Source organism: Xenopus tropicalis, chromosome 1 (assembly GCF_000004195.4).
Source record: "Xenopus tropicalis strain Nigerian chromosome 1, UCB_Xtro_10.0, whole genome shotgun sequence".
Classification (NCBI taxonomy): Eukaryota; Metazoa; Chordata; class Amphibia; order Anura; family Pipidae; genus Xenopus; species Xenopus tropicalis.
In genome coordinates this window covers 164,837,833-164,857,706 of record NC_030677.2, presented here as the reverse complement: position 1 = coordinate 164,857,706, position 19,874 = coordinate 164,837,833, and the positions used below count along the sequence as shown (strand labels likewise).

At 39.2% G+C, this 19,874-nt stretch overlaps 1 protein-coding gene across 1 annotated transcript; it reads left to right on the top strand.

Annotated features, from left to right (window-relative positions):
- Window positions 1-414: 414 nt before the first annotated feature.
- On the top strand, window positions 415-19,367 carry fbxo21 (F-box protein 21). The gene is made up of 12 exons (NM_001127044.1): window positions 415-668; window positions 4,156-4,291; window positions 5,290-5,387; window positions 5,858-5,979; window positions 6,487-6,633; window positions 7,623-7,759; window positions 9,535-9,671; window positions 14,508-14,684; window positions 15,597-15,729; window positions 15,874-16,058; window positions 17,345-17,502; window positions 19,000-19,367. Exons 1-12 carry the CDS (start codon window positions 439-441, stop codon window positions 19,191-19,193), a joined length of 1,854 nt encoding a protein of 617 aa, NP_001120516.1. The 5' UTR covers window positions 415-438; the 3' UTR covers window positions 19,194-19,367.
- The last annotated feature ends 507 nt before the right edge of the window (window positions 19,368-19,874 follow it).

Below are 19,874 nucleotides of genomic sequence, written 5' to 3'. Positions count from 1 at the left end.
AGAGATGGAACAAAAAAATAAAGGGATCGACAGAATAAAGGCACAAGGAAGAAAGAGAAGGAGGTTTAAATCAGTAGGACAAAGGAGAAGGCTGGGCTGGGTTAAATAAATTCTGGAAAAACTTTAGCCTGCCCTTCCTAGCTTTAGCTTTCTCTTTATAAATAACATTGCGATGAAAAATAATTCTATTACAATAAATTAGGAAAGAGGGCAACAGAAGCCATTAATAGTACTGTATGGTTTTGGTTGTCAGGGCCCAAATAACCTAATAAAAATCTTATTTTTACAGGAAAATGTGTAAATATACAGATGCACAGATGTATAGCTCCCATTGATTTCAAAGAAGCCAAGCTTCAGCCCAATTACTGCGCAGCCGCCGTGGCGTCATTACTGAGCGCCTGCGCACGTCAAATACGTCAAACATGTAAACAAGGCAAAATGGCAGCTTCCTTAACGATAGCCGGATCAAGCAGCACTGAAGACTTTTCAGCAGATGATACACTGTCCCCACCTGGCATAGCTCAGCTTCCCTGTGAGATCGTGGAACACATACTGTGCAGCGGCAGCCTCGGCCATGAGGATATCGTTAGTATGAGCTGTACGTGCCGGCGGCTAAGGGATGCGTGTGCTGGGCGGGGGAAAGTCTGGAGGCGACAGCTGTTTGACAGGTGAATAACAGGCCACCAAATTCCACGACAGACCCTTTATGCATTCTGTTTGCACATTTCACTTACTGCTCACGATGATTTCCATATCTTGTGACCTGAATGCCATTTCCTTTGCTCTTTCTATTCTGTATATGAAGACTGATAGGCTGCTAATCTTTATTGCGCTTTAACACAGTCCTCCTTGTACTTACAAAGTTACTCTGTATGGCAGTGTGAGACCCTGTATGTGAGGAACCATTTGTGCTAGGTTATGTGACAATTATTTAATGGAATGGAGGGGTTGATACCAAATATGCTACACTGAACCATTGGAGTTGCCCATGGCAACCACTCCCTGTTGGACTGGCCCACAGGATACCAGGAAAAGTTCCGGTGGGCCCAGGTGTCAGTGGGCCCTCATGCTCACCCAACCGTTTGCCTCGTATGCCTCTACCATGGCCATTACTCAATTCTATATGTGGCACCCCAGAGTCCGATACTACACCCACTCTTCTAACATGTAGTCTGCTTAAGTGTAACTGCACATTGAACAGGTGTGTATGATAATGTACATAACCCATATGTAGGGTTGCCACCTGGTCAGTAAAAATTATGCTGGATTTCAATGTTATTTATAGGGAAAAAAGGTAAGTATATAGGAAGGCCAGTGTTTTTTTCACAAAAGGTGCTGCTTGGCCAGTAATGGTGATACCTGACATCAATGTTACAAACAGGGAAGAAAGGTAACAGATATGAAAGTAGGTGTGATAGAACAGCAAGGTGGGTCAGGATTATTGTTAATATCCAGCTCTTACATAATTAATTTGGGTTGACCACTATTGCATATATATATATATATATATATATATATAATATATTATAGTTCATAGGAGAGGCACTCACAATAAAGGATACATACAGTATATATATATATATATATATCACGATAAAGGATATATATATATATATATATACAGTGGTGTGAAAAACTATTTGCCCCCTTCCTGATTTCTTATTCTTTTGCATGTTTGTCACACAAAATGTTTCTGATCATCAAACACATTTAACTATTAGTCAAAGATAACACAAGTAAACACAAAATGCAGTTTTTAAATGAGGGTTTTTATTATTTAGGGAGAAAAAAATCCAAACCTACATGGCCCTGTGTGAAAAAGTAATTGCCCCCTGAACCTAATAACTGGTTGGGCCACCCTTAGCAGCAATAACTGCAATCAAGCGTTTGCAATAACTTGCAACGAGACTTTTACAGCGCTCTGGAGGAATTTTGGCCCACTCATCTTTGCAGAATTGTTGTAATTCAGCTTTATTTGAGGGTTTTCTAGCATGAACCGCCTTTTTAAGGTCATGCCACAACATCTCAATAGGATTCAGGTCAGGACTTTGACTAGGCCACTCCAAAGTCTTCATTTTGTTTTTCTTCAGCCATTCAGAGGTGGATTTGCTGGTGTGTTTTGGGTCATTGTCCTGCTGCAGCACCCAAGATCGCTTCAGCTTGAGTTGACGAACAGATGGCCGGACATTCTCCTTCAGGATTTTTTGGTAGACAGTAGAATTCATGGTTCCATCTATCACAGCAAGCCTTCCAGGTCCTGAAGCAGCAAAACAACCCCAGACCATCACACTACCACCACCATATTTTACTGTTGGTATGATGTTCTTTTTCTGAAATGCTGTGTTACTTTTACGCCAGATGTAACGGGACACGCACCTTCCAAAAAGTGCAACTTTTGTCTCGTCGGTCCACAAGGTATTTTCCCAAAAGTCTTGGCAATCATTGAGATGTTTTTTAGCAAAATTGAGACGAGCCTTAATGTTCTTTTTGCTTAAAAGTGGTTTGCGCCTTGGAAATCTGCCATGCAGGCCGTTTTTGCCCAGTCTCTTTCTTATGGTGGAGTCTTGAACACTGACCTTAATTGAGGCAAGTGAGGCCTGCAGTTCTTTAGATGTTGTCCTGGGTTCTTTTGTGGCCTCTTGGATGAGTTGTCTCTGCGCTCTTGGGGTAATTTTGGCCGGCCGGCCACTCCTGGGAAGGTTCACCACTGTTCCATGTTTTTGCCATTTGTGGATAATGGCTCTCACTGTGGTTCGCTGGAGTCCCAAAGCTTTAGAAATGGCTTTATAACCTTTACCAGACTGATAGATCTCAATTACTTTTGTTCTCATTTGTTCCTGAATTTCTTTGGATCTTGGCATGATGTCTAGCTTTTGAGGTGCTTTTAGTCTACTTCTCTGTGTCAGGTAGCTCCTATTTAAGTGATTTCTTGTTTGAAACAGGTGTGGCAGTAATCAGGCCTGGGGGTGACTACAGAAATTGATATTGAAATTGAAAATTGAAATTGATAAACCACAGTTAAGTTATTTTTTAACTAGGGGGGCAATCACTTTTTCACACAGGGCCATGTAGATTTGGAGTTTTCTTTCTCCCTTAATAACGTAAACCTTCATTTAAAAACTGCATTTTGTGTTCAATTATGTTATCTTTGACTAAAAGTTAACGCTTTTTGATGAGCAGAAACATTTAAGTGTGACAAACATGCAAAAGAATAAGAAATCAGGAAGGGGGCAAATAGTTTTTCACACCACTGTATATATATATATTCCTTATTACCCTCTCTAACAGCTTTCCTTCAACTTCAACCTTTTCCTTCAAACTAACAGGCCTATAGTAGGCTAAAGCTGGCCATTTATGCACCAATATAATCACAGGAAAGTCTGTTTTGTATGATTAGTCAAATGGACAGGTTCGAACATTTTGGTCAGATAACGATAAAATTTGCACATGTACTGTATATGTGACGATATCCTTGGGGGACCCACAATGCATTTCTGGGATGTCATTTTCATACGATTGTTGTCTGTCAATTATTTTATGTTCAGAACATTCTCTGATTTGTTTTTTCAGTACTTAATCCTACAATTTCGATCTGAATTTTAGGGTTAGGGTTTAATTAGGGTTTATTAAAGGAGACCTGTCATCTTAAAAATTCTAATCCTTTTTTCTCATGTTAGTTAAGCAAAATAAACTTAACTTACATAACATAAATCATATTAATTTTGTATCCCTCAGTCTTGCAAATATACAATCACAGCAAACAGGTAGCTACCATTTTGTAAACCCTGTTATTAAGACAAGCTTTGCAACATCCGACAATCTTGCTTATGCTCCACAGTCTGGCACCTGATTCCTTTGACCAAATGCAATGGCATCTAGGAAGTGCTAAATGGAAAGTACCTGCCTGTTCCCAGATTTTGGGTTTCATGTTTAATTTGTAAAGGACTTTTTATACAGGTTTATATGTGGGTGACAGGTCCCCTTTAATATATAGTGCCCATGGGTTGTGCTGTATGGTGCTTTTTTCCTCCTGCCAATGACAATGGATGGATAATTTAACCCTTCATAATGCATGATTATTTTAAATGCCTTTCAGTAAGTACCAAGATGTCTAAGGACTGTGACTGCAGAGAAATGATTGTTTCCTTTGTGTAGATGGCCATCTTTAAAGAAGTATTACAGTCCCTTGGATTCTTTGGACTGGAAGGAAGAGTACAAAACTCGACATAATGCGGGGATAGCAACACACGCAACTGTGGCATCCTTCACTAAGCAGCTTGTTGTAGAGCATGTAAGTCATGTTTTAGGCATTTTTGCATAACATTTGGCATTTTCATATGTAATCTTTTCCATTTATCTTTCTCCTATTACATTTTATTATTTTGTTTTTTAATTGTGTTCCCCTTGCTTAAATGACAAGGAATGGCTAAGTATAATAAGGAGTTCAGGGAAAGGCATACCTCATGAGTGTAGTGAGTGTAGTAATTTCACTGAAGCCCCTGTTTAAAAGATCTTTAGCTTAGCTTACTTCCCAAAAGCTGGAAGAATAGAACGAGTGCTACCCAGAAGTCACGAGACGCGTGCGCAATAGCTATTATTGACTATGACGATTTTCATTCATCCAGGTTATGGTATATCTAGTATAAATAAATCTAAAATCAATGATTACTTAACAAGTCCAGTTGCTTTATTTATACTAGATAATAGCTATTATTCCGGTTCAGCACATGCACACATTGTTAGTATCGTGAGCGCACTTTTGTCCCCTTCAACCAGCTCTATCTCTGGAACAAGCACAGGAAAGTTTGCACATGAGCAGATGAAAGTGAAGGATGCACATGGTGATGCGATCCTGGTAAAGATGAACCTTCTAATAGAGCGAATATATACACAGAGTGATTATTCCCTTTACAGACAGTTTTTCTGACCACATCCTATTTTTTGCAATTCAGTTAGCCCATTTACTGTGTCATAATCTCTTAACAAGACGCCAAAAAAGAGTGTACAGTATACCAGCCAGAGGAGTACTCTGATGCCTTGGGGCTGTGGCCATAGAGGTAAATATCTATAGAAAAGACAAATACTGCACATTTTCATAGCCAGGAACTGCCAAAACAGTATGCCAATATCCCTCTGAGTGAGGCATAATTTGCATTTTCAGGTATAATGACCATGTAAGTTTTGGGTTATATTATGTGTTGGTATATATTATTAGGAATGCATACATTAAACTAGGAGCAGTTGGTATTCATGTATTTCATGCTTTAGATGTTTGTCTCTCTATCACAGCGCATTCCATGTGAAAGTTATAATGATCTGGATAGTCTTGGATATCCTGCACATTTTGTTGAGGATGAGTTATTAGCCATCGTGAATAGTGAAAACAGGTACAGTAAAACTTGTTTTTTTGCTTCTAGTTTTGAATTCAAAGCAAAATATGTACAGCAGGGGGTTGCTTACAATGCAATATCCCAGTACATTAATTTATTTAGGACTGGGCTGGAGATTTAGAATTCAGTCCTTGCTCTGAGACCCAAAGACAATGAGGTGTATGTAGAAAAACAATAATTTCACAGCCCAAAGTATTTAAAAATGCAAAATAATATTCTCCCAGGAACCGAGGTATAGGCATGCACAGTGTATGGCATCTGAAGCCTGCAAAATCTTGTGGCCTGCAAATGAAATAATGCAAATGCTAAATTCCTTTCAGAGAGCTTAGTTACTGGCATTGCTAGAGGTCCATTTGCCAAAGAAAGAATAGAAAAATATGATGTATCCCTGCATAGGATAATTACTGTCCTGTGCCTCTACTTACCTCAGAAAACTTAGTTTGAGTCTTTTAATGTTTTACTGACAGAAAATGTTTGTCGCTGAAATACTGCGCAAAGAAGCTCCTGTATTTTATGCGCCAGGAAGCAACAATGTGCAGACTGAAAGACTTCCTTCAGCAACCTGTAGAGCATCAGGACATTTTAGAAGGTAATAATGTCTCTTGCTGATGCAAGCCTCTTTTAGTACTAAAGCATTCTTACAGGGGAGTTCTGTAGTCATATTCTTTGTCCTATGATTTAAACAAAATGGTGACAGCTGTCAGAGCTGTCCACAGATTTCACAATTGTCTGCTTATTGACTTTTGCCTTAATATGGGTGTACTGGGCCCCTCAGCTTCTGTAGACTTCCTTGGTGAGCAGTGTCCTCTAAGCACTGTTTACATTTTTGTTTTTAATTGAGGCAATTAACAGAAATCATTTTCACCATTAGATTCATTTATTGGGTTTGTGTTAAATTTAGGGCTATAACGTCCTTTGATTTCCTGTGGTATTGCAGCAACTTAGTACATGTATGTGCTAATATACTTGGTATGTATTTTGGGTTGTTTCTGTTGTTGGTTTTTTTATGTTTTTTTTTTTTTGCAGTATTATAGAACAGTGCTTGTCCTTGTGTGAGTATTTATTTGTATGTTTGGCTTTTGATTCTCTGTCACAGGTGCTGTCCTGATTGACCAATACTGTAACCCACTGGAAGATGTGTGTCTTGAGAAAATTCAGGCACAGATAGAAAGTATACTAATCAAAGTTAAAGCTACTTTAAGTGCAAGAAATACCAGACATCCCAGCTTGTCTTTGCAGGCAGGTATGCACAGACTGTCTTTATTTCATACTAATATTGCTGTCTGTTTTCTGACTCTAGAGGAATCTCTGCAGAATCTATTGTGCAGCAAGGTTATGAGACATCTGAAAAGTTATTTTGCAGTGTGGGGGATATTGGGGAACAGTATAAGTGGCAACAATAAATGTGCAGAATTGTCTGCATTCTATTAGTAATGTATCAATATTTAGTAATATATTTTTGTTATACAATTTAAGACTTTCATACAGTAATCCAAAACATTTTCTGTTGTAGTCTCTCTAACCAGAAGGTGGCACTGTTTGGCTTTCCTCTCAATATCAAGCTCCGATACTGTTGGCTTGAATTTAGTAAACTGCATTTGCACAGAAAAATGTTTTTTTTTTTTTTTACTTTTTATTTCTACTTTATACAGACAGTAAATAGGTAGAAATAATTGACATTGAAATGAGGCTTAAAATGTGTTCCATTATTTTCAATAATGATATTTACTACTACTATTTTCTTTCACTAATAACATTTACTATCCTGCTATTTGTGAAAAAGACTTATTAGGCTTCCACTATACTATAACTATAGCTATATATATAGTAAAAAGGGAAAGTTATGCTCACCACTAAATTTTAAACCATTAGCTGGGGGTGCAATAAGGTTATGGCCACAAAATTCATACAGACAAAGACAAAAGATCCTCTACACTCACCCATAATCAATATATCAATATAATAAGGACATTAAGTGCAGGGAGTGCAAACCATGCTTTGTTTAAAGTGGAGGGTATTTTTTAGTAGCTTAATGTACAAAATGTTTTAGTTTCCTAAATATATTGATTATGGGTAAGTGCAGAGGGCCTCTTGCCTTTCCACGATAACAAAAACTTTTGACACTACTACTTTTGGCAGTTCCACTTTGGCCTACTTTAGGCAAATACATTATAGATCCTGAGATCACCTGAATTTTGTCTAAGAATTTAATATCATTAAATTACTGTGCAGGTGGAATGTGTTATATTGAAGATGTGGATTTGCAGCAACAGGCTCTGGATTCTCTCAACCATGTCCTCTTTGTTGAACAAATGTTCAAGGGCAATGTGGCGGATTTCTATAATCCACTGAATTCCTACATCCACCAGGTATTTGGAAAATGGTTTAACATCTTTGACCGTGTAAGCAAATGCAGACCAGCATGCATGGAAAGCAAATGCAGGTATTTCAGCTTTCAGATATAAATATATATCATATAAACCTCTCTAAATAATACAGAGGAGCTTTAAAAGAAAATAAGGAGTTCATTAGTTTTAAGGTTTCACAGACATATGTAGTACTGGTGTCTTGCCACAATATGCAACATATTCTAACATATTTGTCAGTTCTAGCAGTAGGGCTTATGGAGCATTCATTATACAAAAATAGATTATGGAAAAAGAGGGTTCTCCTAAGTACAATGTAAAAGGGATAAGGGGAACATGAGATAGGTGGATATAGCTTTTGGCTGAGGTTTATGTATTCTCACAATTAGAGGAGAAGATAGCAAGCTAGGATAAGTAAAACTTGGTTTCCATAAATAGTACTTTTTAAGGAATTACTTTTAAATGTTAATATATGTAATATAACTGCAGTAACATTAAAGGTGTGCAAATAAAATAAAGAGTGGCAGCTTCCAGTATTATTAAGTATTTGCCCCAAATGTCTCCCAAATTGTTATTCAGGCTTAGCACCTTGTCCATTGCTTTGTGGCCCCTTAGGGGGAGGCAGTTTGGGGACAATATTTCAATGTCAACAGAGATTGTAATAAATTAAATTAAAGCTGTACGAGCTTAGTTTAACAACACAAACACTGTCACTCATGCACTTTTTCTACGGGTCAATGGCAAACCAGTTGAAGGGAAACAATGCCCTCCCCTGTTTTTGAGATAAACTCAGTTGAGCTTATATAGAAAAGGTGCATAAACACTATCCGAACTTTCAAAAATAAATGTAAATCTAATTTTTACATAGACATACCCTATTCCACAGATTAATATGAAACCATGATGGTCTGTCTCTGTGCTATTTGGGACCAGTTTCCCACCCTCTTAGGCTCACAGTGTAAAGCAACCCCTCCCTCATCTTGTTCTCTTGTGAAGTGATGGATTTTAGGATTCATATTCTCTCTGCTTTCTATAGTGTGTGGTGAATTGGGGGTGGCTGCCACCATGTTGGGCTGTCCTTTCCTATATTCCCCTTTTTGCCAAACAGATATGATATTTCCAGGTTTGGTGAGAATGGCTTTGGAGGGAACATATACTGTATAAATAGCTGTCTTTAAAATAAATAGCTTTCCTTATGTACTTTATGTTCTCAGGTATTGTAATAGCTAAGAACATAATATATTATCTAGTGCAGATAAGATGTTGTGCCCCTTATTGTATAAATAATATGTTACTCAAATTCATCATTTTCTCTTGACTCATTGAACTCAGCATAATTTTTTTTTTTGTATGGCAGTTCTGCCTGATTTTAGTCAGTAATGTACCTTTGGATTAAGTGACTATCTTTGTCTTTGCTCTTTAGGGCTCTGGTACACAGGGAGATTAGTTGTCCACGACAAATCTCCCTTGTTGCGGGCGACTAATCTCCCCGATATGACTTCACACCTGCGAAAATGCGAAATCGCCGGCGGGATGGCATACGTGGTGGCGCAATTTACATTTTCGCCAGTGGGATGTAATATCAGGGAGATTAGTCGCCCGCAACAAGGGAAATTTGTCACGGGCAACTAATCTCCCCATCTACCAGAGCCCTTAGGCTTGTTGTGGCTTCCTGGGGAATAATGTTACTCTTTGTATTTATGTTGTTTTTATAATGATCCTCAGCCTGTTATTTCCCAGGTGTTGCATGTGACCTTATTTTTTGTTTCTTTGCTAAGGTTCTTATCACCAAGACTGGTATACCAATCAGCCTCTCCGTATTGTATTTAACCCTTGCTAGTCACCTGGGGGTGGAGCTTGAGCCTGTCAATTTCCCCCATCATTTCATGCTCAGATGGTGCCAAGGTCCTCCTGGGTAAGAAAACCTTTAGCATCATTTTATTACACATTTTGTAAATAAATATTAATGTATCTGCACACTCAGACTTAATGACAGTTTTCTTTTATCAAACCCAGTTATTGGTTACAATATTATAGCCTGACTTTAATATTGTCATTAATAAGTTATTACTTAATTATCAGTAATTATATATATTTTATTTATACTTATACAAACAATATAGTTATTCACATTTTTTTTATAATGGTTATGTTGCAAATAGGGTTCAGCATTTCCCAAATAAAATGAGCAAGCTACAGAATGACCTAAAGGCAAATCAGTCATGTATTTCAAAACTTAATAGTGGGGGTCAGATGCCTCTGTAAAATATAGTAAAAATGTTCTCTTGGGCCTAATAGTGATAATAGCCACATTAGCTGATGCTGTTAAACACTGTATATACAACTGAGCTCCCCATGGACAAGTGCTTCTGTTAGAACAGATGGAAATATATCATGGTCTAACTTAAGTTTATTGGTGGTTAGGGCCTAATAATTACTATAACAAGTAAGTCCTTATTGTAATTGTATTAGAGCAGTGATCCCCAACCTGGGGTTCAGGGGCAACATGTTGCTCACCAACCCCTTGGATGTTACTCTCAGTGCCCCAAAACCAGGTAGTTATTTTTAAATTCCTGCCTTGGGGGCAAGATTTGGTTGAATAAAAACAAGATTTACTACCAAATAAAGCCTCCTGTAAGCTGATAGTGTGCATAGAGGCTGCCTAATAGCCAATCTTAGCCCTTATTTGGCACCTCCATCAACTTTTATAATGCTTGTGTTGCTCTCCAAAGGGTTGATTCACTAACGTGCGATAAGCTTTATCATATGCTTTTTTTGCGTTAAAATTGACGCAAAAAAACACGCGGTTCGCTAAAGTATTATGACGTGCATTAAGTCGCATATCGCATGCGCTAAATAACACATGATCGCAAGGCGTTATTTTCAGGGCTGTGGAGTCGGTAGATAAATTCTCCAACTCCGACTCCTCAGTTTCTGATACTTCCGACTCCGACTCCACGACTCCGACTCCTCTGTTTTTAATATGCCAATGTATTTTATACATCCAGGAAGGGAAAGGGGCACTTAAAACACAACTGAACTGATAATAAACTGATAGACAGTTTTATCTATACTCCTACTCCTAATGATTTCCCTAGAATCCCATAGTCATGTTTAAAGTTTAAGCTAACATTACAGCTGAATTACAGCAGTTTTTCAAATGTTTTAAAGCTTCAGTCTTAAAGGAACAGTAACACCAAAAAATAAAAGAGCTTTAAAGTAATGAAAATATAATGCACTGTTGCCCTGCACAGGTAAAACTGGTGTGTTTGCTACAGTAAAACTATAATGTATATAATAAGCTGCTGTGTAGCCACGGGGGCAGCCATTCAAGCTGGAAAAAAGGCACAGGTTACTTAGCAGATAACAGATAAGTTCTGTAGAATACAGTAGTGTTTTATCTGTTATCTGCTATGTGCCTGTGCCTTTTCTCCTTTGAATGGCTGCCCCCATGGCTACACAGCAGCTTACTTATATACATTATATATTATATTATTATATATTATATATACTTATATAAACTATAGTAGGGTTTCTGTAGCAAACACCCCAGCTGTACCAGTGCAGGAATGGCTGCCTCCGAGGCTACACAGTGGGGTATTTATATAAACTATAGTAGGGTTTCTGCAGCAAACACCCCAGCTGTACCAGTGCAGGAACGACTGCCCCCGGGGCTACACAGCGGGGTATTTATAGGTGCAGGAACGGCTGCCCCTGGGGCTACACAGCGGGGTATTTATATAAACTATAGTAGGGTTTCTGTAGCAAACACCCCAGCTGTACCAGTGCAGGAACGGCTGCCCCTGGGGCTACACAGCAGGGTATTTATATAAACTATAGTAGGGTTTCTGTAGCAAACACCCCAGCTGTACCAGTGCAGGAATGGCTGCCCCCATGGCTACACAGCGGGGTATTTATATAAACTATAGTAGGGTTTCTGTAGCAAACACCCCAGCTGTACCAGTGCAGGAATGGCTGCCCCCATGGCTACACAGCGGGGTATTTATATAAACTATAGTAGGGTTTCTGTAGCAAACACCCCAGCTGTACCAGTGCAGGAACGACTGCCCCCGGGGCTACACAGCGGGGTATTTATAGGTGCAGGAACGGCTGCCCCTGGGGCTACACAGCGGGGTATTTATATAAACTATAGTAGGGTTTCTGTAGCAAACACCCCAGCTGTACCAGTGCAGGAACGGCTGCCCCCGGGGCTACACAGCGGGGTATTTATATAAACTATAGTAGGGTTTCTGTAGCAAACACCCCAGCTGTACCAGTGCAGGAATGGCTGCCCCCGAGGCTACACAGTGGGGTATTTATATAAACTATAGTAGGGTTTCTGTAGCAAACACCCCAGCTGTACCAGTGCAGGAACGACTGCCCCCGGGGCTACACAGCGGGGTATTTATAGGTGCAGGAACGGCTGCCCCTGGGGCTACACAGCGGGGTATTTATATAAACTATAGTAGGGTTTCTGTAGCAAACACCCCAGCTGTACCAGTGCAGGAACGGCTGCCCCTGGGGCTACACAGCGGGGTATTTATATAAACTATAGTAGGGTTTCTGTAGCAAACACCCCAGCTGACCCAGTGCAGGAATGGCTGCCCCCATGGCTACACAGCGGGGTATTTATATAAACTATAGTAGGGTTTCTGCAGCAAACACCCCAGCTGTACCAGTGCAGGAATGGCTGCCCCATGTCTACACAGCGGGGTATTTATATAAACTATAGTAGGGTTTCTGTAGCAAACACCCCAGCTGTACCAGTGCAGGAACGACTGCCCCCGGGGCTACACAGCGGGGTATTTATAGGTGCAGGAACGGCTGCCCCTGGGGCTACACAGCGGGGTATTTATATAAACTATAGTAGGGTTTCTGTAGCAAACACCCCAGCTGTACCAGTGCAGGAACGGCTGCCCCCGGGGCTACACAGCGGGGTATTTATATAAACTATAGTAGGGTTTCTGTAGCAAACACCCCAGCTGTACCAGTGCAGGAATGGCTGCCCCCGAGGCTACACAGTGGGGTATTTATATAAACTATAGTAGGGTTTCTGTAGCAAACACCCCAGCTGTACCAGTGCAGGAACGACTGCCCCCGGGGCTACACAGCGGGGTATTTATAGGTGCAGGAACGGCTGCCCCTGGGGCTACACAGCGGGGTATTTATATAAACTATAGTAGGGTTTCTGTAGCAAACACCCCAGCTGTACCAGTGCAGGAACGGCTGCCCCTGGGGCTACACAGCGGGGTATTTATATAAACTATAGTAGGGTTTCTGTAGCAAACACCCCAGCTGTACCAGTGCAGGAATGGCTGCCGCCGGGGCTACACAGCGGGGTATTTATATAAACTATAGTAGGGTTTCTGTAGCAAACACCCCAGCTGTACCAGTGCAGGAATGGCTGCCCCCATGGCTACACAGCGGGGTATTTATATAAACTATAGTAGGGTTTCTGTAGCAAACACCCCAGCTGTACCAGTGTAGGAATGGCTGCCCCCGGGGCTACACAGCAGGGTATTTATATAAACTATAGTAGGGTTTCTGTAGCAAACACCCCAGCTGTACCAGTGCAGGAACGGCTGCCCCCGGGGCTACACAGCGGGGTATTTATTTAAACTATAGTAGGGTTTCTGTAGCATATACCCCAGCTGTACCAGTGCAGGAATGACTGCCCCCGGGGCTACACGGCAGGGTATTTATATAAATTATAGTAGATTTTCTGAAGTAAACACACAGTGCAGGGCAGCAGCACAATATATTTTAGTTACTTTTATACAGTTTCATTTTTTGGTGTTGCTGTTCCTTTAAACTATTGACTATCCATTCCCTTCACGTATACACGCATGAAAAGCATGCTTCATGGTCGCTCAACGTGTTCGTTTATGCACTGCGTGCATTGGGCTTTATTCTTATAGCAGAGAAGTAATTAATTATGACTGTTTGTGAACTGGGACATTTAAACTTGCTTTATTTTTTTTTTTTTTTATTCCCATTTAAATTTAGTAGGAGTCGGTTCATTTTTTGCCGACTCCGACTCCAGGTACCCAAAATTGACTCCGACTCCACAGCCCTGGTTATTTTAACGCATTGCGTTAATTCTCGCGCAGAAATAATACTAACACATGATTCACAAACACATAGACGCGCATTAGTCTGTGCGAAAATTAACACCTACTTGGGGCAGGAGGTTCATGAACTTTTGGCAACACAATATGGACTTTGCAGTGGGATTTATTCAAGTCTGTGTTGGCCCTAGAGTGAAGTAGCCTCCAGTTTGCAGGGAAATGGTCATCTTCAGAACAGTAGTTTTCCGAAAGTAATGGCGTGTATGGCTAATATAGCGTGCATTTTTTTAGCACGTGGCGGCAATTTATGCATGCTGCGTTAATTAGCACGCGTTGCGTCAAATACCACACGAAAATAGCCTTCACAACTTAAATAACGCAAACAGCATCGCATCTAAATTAACGCAAGTATCCTTTTAGTGAATTGTGCATTAAGTTGCGAAAAATAAGATGCAATAAAATTTTTAACGCATGCTATAAACGCACCTTAGTGAATCATCCCTCAAGTTTTTTTACATTTGACTATGGCTCACAAGAAATAAAGGTTGGAGACCCCTGTATTAGAGTATTACCTACATCTGTAAATGCAGCAAAATGGCCTAGTACATTATTGTGGCTTTCTTTCACATTTTACTAACTGTATTAGGAACTGTGACCCCTCTTACTGTGAGTCTGATCTTTAGGAGTTCGAACATCTCAGACTATCTTTATGTTGATGCATTTGGTGGGGGCAGACGCCTGACTGCAAAAGAGTGTGAATGCATGATTGGGCAACATGTAACAGAAGAATTCTATGCAGCTGTCAATACCAAGGAAGTCATGCAGCGCATGGTGGGAAACCTTCTCAACCTTGGCAAAAGGTATGGATACACAGCAAATCCCTGTGAATAATTGTGTGGCAGAATAATGCGTAATATTGCTCATTTTTATTTGCTGCAAGCCTTATAAATCGTAGGCATTTAAACATGAAAGGACAGCTCAGCACAGGATGTAGATGTTTTCAAGTTGTTTTAGAGAGCATATTAACTGCAAAATTTAGGGTTTGGACTTAACAAACTGCAAATGCTGCCAACACTGAACATTTCATCACTGTTATCTGTGTAACACACAATACAATTATACTTTTGTGCACTGTTTAATCATCTGCATTGTCCAGCCATCATGGGCTGCTGCCCAACAGGAAGTCATTCTTACGGTACATCCTTAAGAAAGGCCCATTAAATGCAGTTATTTATTCAGAATCAACCTTTCGTTTCAACCCATTTATTATTGTACCTTTTTATAGAAATGCAGTGTATGCAGAAAAACCTGCATAGACTTGGCAAAATCACTGATATATATAAATTCTTGTTTCAGGCCATTAGTGTGTTGCTTAAAACATTAAAGCTGCCCAAAGCTGTGATTTAAAAATGATTTGCAAGCCAAGTGCACAATTCTTGCAATTACTGCCAGGCTACTAATGTCATATGTAACCAGGCTAATACTGTTGTGGGCCCGTCTCCAAGAAGGAAAAAGTTTAATAAATCAGTTACACATCCTGTGGCCCTCGAGCTGTTGTTGAACTACACCTCTATGTCCATCTAACAGACTGTTTTCTTGCATTGGTTTGGATGTAAGTATAATTCAGCAGCAGCTGGGTGGTAAAGATTGCACATCCCTATTGTATACACCAAAATATTGAATACTTACTACTGGATATAAATACAAACTGTAATTTGGATGGAAGGTTTTGTAAACTTAAATTTGTACTTCGTTTTTTGTTTTTTTCCAAGGGAAAGCAAAGACCGGAGCTTTATGCTGCTCAGAGTGTCCTTGGAGCTTTACCTAGTGATGTACCCAGACAGTGTTCAGCACCTGCTCCTCCAGGCCAGGCTGTACTTCCACCTAGGAATATGGCCAGAAAAGGTACAAATAAACTGTACATTAACCCACAGGAAAAGTATAGTAAAATTACAGCTACTAATTTTTACCAGAATGGATTCCACTGTATGTCAAATATGATGACTTTTGTAGCCATGCAGTGACCATGAAATAACTTACTCTTTGAAGGTCCTGGACATCCTGCAGAACATCCAGGCACTGGACCCTTCACAGCATGGTGCTGTTGCTTACCTAGTCCAGCATACTCTGGTGCATATAGAGAAACGGAAAGAAGAGAATGCACTTGATTGCAAACTGCGGTCCAATGAGAACCAAGTCTCCTACTCCATAGGGCTTGTTGTCCGGCACAAGAGGTAGGTAGAGGCAAATACTTCTGTCTTCAGTGTGCTTCACTTGCTTTCATGCTCATAAATAGTGTATTAGCTTTATTTTGGCATTTTCTAAATATATATTTATAATACTAAATAATTAAAAATACATATTTTTGTATACCCTGATTTTAAGTATTAATAAAATATAATATACAAAATATATTATAAAATAATATACAAAATGTAATGCATAATGCATTTCCCAGATTTTACACCATTTACAAAAATGTAAAATGGGGTTCTACTCTAAATATTATTGTTCTATATATTGTCCACATATTGGGCTTAATCTCAGGAAAATGCAAAAAAAAACCATTTTCCCTGTGATTAAGCCAAATTGTAAATAATGTTATTTACTTGCTGCAGTTCAAATATTAGATAAGGAGATAGCATTTTCAGATTTGTCACCCACAGTAACACATTTTTGCCATGGGCAACAAATCTCCGTGTGCCATTGCCCTGTGGAAACATAGGGCAAATTCAAAGACAAATGCTGATTCTTTCTTTAATTTGTGCCCAGGATGGTGTTAACAAATGTAGGGCTAATCCCAAAATATCACTCATCACACATTATGTTTATACAGACTTTAATTTAGGAGCTGACTACAGTACTTGGCTGAGCTTCCTCATGATTAATCCTTATTCAGTTATTGGTTGTTTAATATGGAAATCTGTACATTCAGTGCATATACCCATTTATTTTACGGTACTGTGGAATATGTTGGAGCTTTAAATATGTGTTGTTATTATTATTTATTCCTGTTTCCAGCTTGCAAGTTAAATGCACCATACAAATGATTGCTCTAAGCAGCTACAATTTGATTGTTGTTTTTACTTTTTAATATTTATATTTCTATTTTGGCCCTCTCCTGTTCATCTTCCAGTCTCTCTTATTCAGACCACTAACTGGTTTCAAGGGGAAATTGAACCCCATCAGCCCTAGATAGTTTTTGAAAGTCCAAACTATAAAGCTGCTGAACAAAAAAGCTCAATCATTTAAAAACAAATTAAAAAATGAAATTGTCTTCTAATATACTACATACTAAAAAGGCCAGCTAAATGTGAACTACTTCTTTAAATAATTTGAATTTGAATCTTCATTTCTCATATTTTTTCCCTGTCTCACAACATTATCCATTGCACTATGGTCTCGTTCTCTAGATTTTGTCCCTTTTAATATTTTTTCTTCAACCACTCTTACTTTCACTCTGTTTCTACTTTTATAGAACAATATTAACTGCATTTCTTTCCAACTTCTGACTGGTTAGGTATGATTACAGCGGTGTCATTTTTGGCTGGGATCCTTTTTGCATGATGCCACCAGACTGGATTGACAACATGGATATACACAGCTTGTCTCAAGGAGCTGACCAAGCATTTTATAACGTGTTGCTGGAAGATGGCTCCTGCAGTTATGTAGCACAAGGTGGGCACAGGAACGATGGCGCCAGTCATATTCAGAGCACTAGGCTATTTGGAGGACAGAGGACATTTCAGTTCCAGATAATAAATATATCTTTATTTAAGCATATAAGAGTTTAGCTTAGAACTGTGTATCACTAACATGTTTTCCAACATGTTTCACCCTTTCATTAGAGTGATCAAAGCATCATAGCTGACTAAATGTAAATATATATAGAGGGATGAAGTTACAGTCCAGTTTCCATCCCATTTAAGTTTGGTTAGTCTTGGTATTTATATCCTCTTAATGAAAAGAGGGTGGGACACTACTATGTAGCTTGTAGTATAAACATTATTTGTTGATTATTGAAAGGGCCATTCAGCTAAATACATTATTTTTGGTATTGTTTAAAACAGTTATTAAAGGTGCGCTGTTGACCTGATTAGACCTATCCCCCGATCCAGCTTCCTGGTTGGTACAAACTGCTTAAAACAAATAGCCAGTCCACAGGTAAGCCTCTGTATAATTAGGTATGGTTTGTCTCAGAGCCTAACAGCAGCTGGTAGATGGCAAGGGTTGATTTATATAGAGGGCTTATGAGTGGACTGGTCAGTTCTTATAAACAGCTCTTAAGAACCAGAAAGCTGGAATTGCACTTTCCTGAAGAGTGTTAAAAAATTTATTTTTTTTAATTGAAACAAATGTCCGATGACTCTTCTCTGGTTACTAACTTAATATTTGCTGAACAGAGCAACATCAGAAGACGCTCCTTAATAACAAAATTATTTTCAGTCCACTATTGCCAGGTGGCCAAAATGAACAGGAGCTGTTAACATATAAAAACTGCTTGGAACAGTCTCTGAGCAATTTTATATCAATTTGTTTGTGGGTTTACTTTTTTATTTAAGCCAACTGTGTCCAGCTTGTTCCTGTGCATTTTACATAATATGTCACTATTGATGCTCAAATAAGGATGGGTTAAACCAACCGGAGCCAGGCAAGTGGCAAACTAACTGCTCCCTAATTCTAAACAAATACATATTAAAGAAACAGTAACACCAAAAAAATTAAAGTATATCAAAGTAATATATGATGTACTGTTGCCCTGCACTGGTACAACTGGTATGTTTGCCTCAGAAAGACCACTATAGTTTATATAAATACCCTGCTGTGTAGCCACGGGGGAGAAAAGGCACAGGTTACATAGCAGATAACAGACAAGTTGCATAGACTTCCTTTATATTCCACAGCCTTTATTTGTTATCTGCTATGTAGCCTGTGCCTTTTCTCCTTTTTCCAGCTTGAATGGCTGCCCCCGTGGCTACACAGCAGAGCAGGGTATTTATATAAACTATAGTAGTCTTTCTGAGGCAAACACACAACTTTTACAAGTGCAGGGCAACAGTACATTATATTTTAATTTTATTTTTTGGTGTTACTATTCCTTTAATGATCACCTGCTGATCTAAATCAAAATAATCTGCTGAACTCTGTTATGGTTTTTCTCCTTTGTGGCTGCAGAGAATCTTGAGCCCCATCCGTCACCAAAAGAAATCCGCCACCCTGAGATTGGTCTTTACTTTTCCGAATTTACGGGAACATACTACATTGCAAATGAAAACCTACAGCTGCAGTACCCAGAGGACCCAGAATTCACTCTCTCCTTTCATCAGACCTCAGATGAACAGTCTAATTCTCCCCAGCATGAATCCTGAAGCACATGTTCTTGTATTACTTTTCTACGCACGTGTACGCAGTCCTGCTACTACAGGATACGTCAGAGGTAAAAAAAAGCTGCTGTTTCAAGTCGGAGGCAGCTTGGGTCAAGATAAATTGGTGCTGCAGCAGGAATAAGCTGCAAAATAGCATTAAATACATTTCTAAACTCATCATTTAGCTGAAGTCTTTTTCTCTCTAAGGCAACATGAAAAAAAAATCAGTGCCAATTTTATTGCAGGGGCTCTAGGAGAACAGTTCAGAGTGGAATCCGCATGTCAGGTACAAATAAGCAGATAGCTGCACTTTCGTTTTTAGGCAGTCTTAGTCTGTTAGTCCTTTTAAAATGTGTTTTCAAATATGTATTCAAAATGTCTTGCAAAACATTGTGGTGTCTGAATTCTGACTTGGTCTATAAGCACTTTACCCAAGAGTTTCCTTAGCAGTTGGTTTAATGATATACCCACTCTAATAATAACAATATGGTTTGTTCTTTGTCAGTAACTAGGTTTTTGTTTATAAGCTATGGCAGGGTTGTCCATCCTTTGTCTCCCAATTGCTTGTCTATGATGGACATCCCTGATGTTTACACTGTCACATCAGACATACATTCATATAACCTAGAACCATTCACTGCAGTGTAGCTGAAAGTATTGACTATATGAGGGATTGAGTTCCAC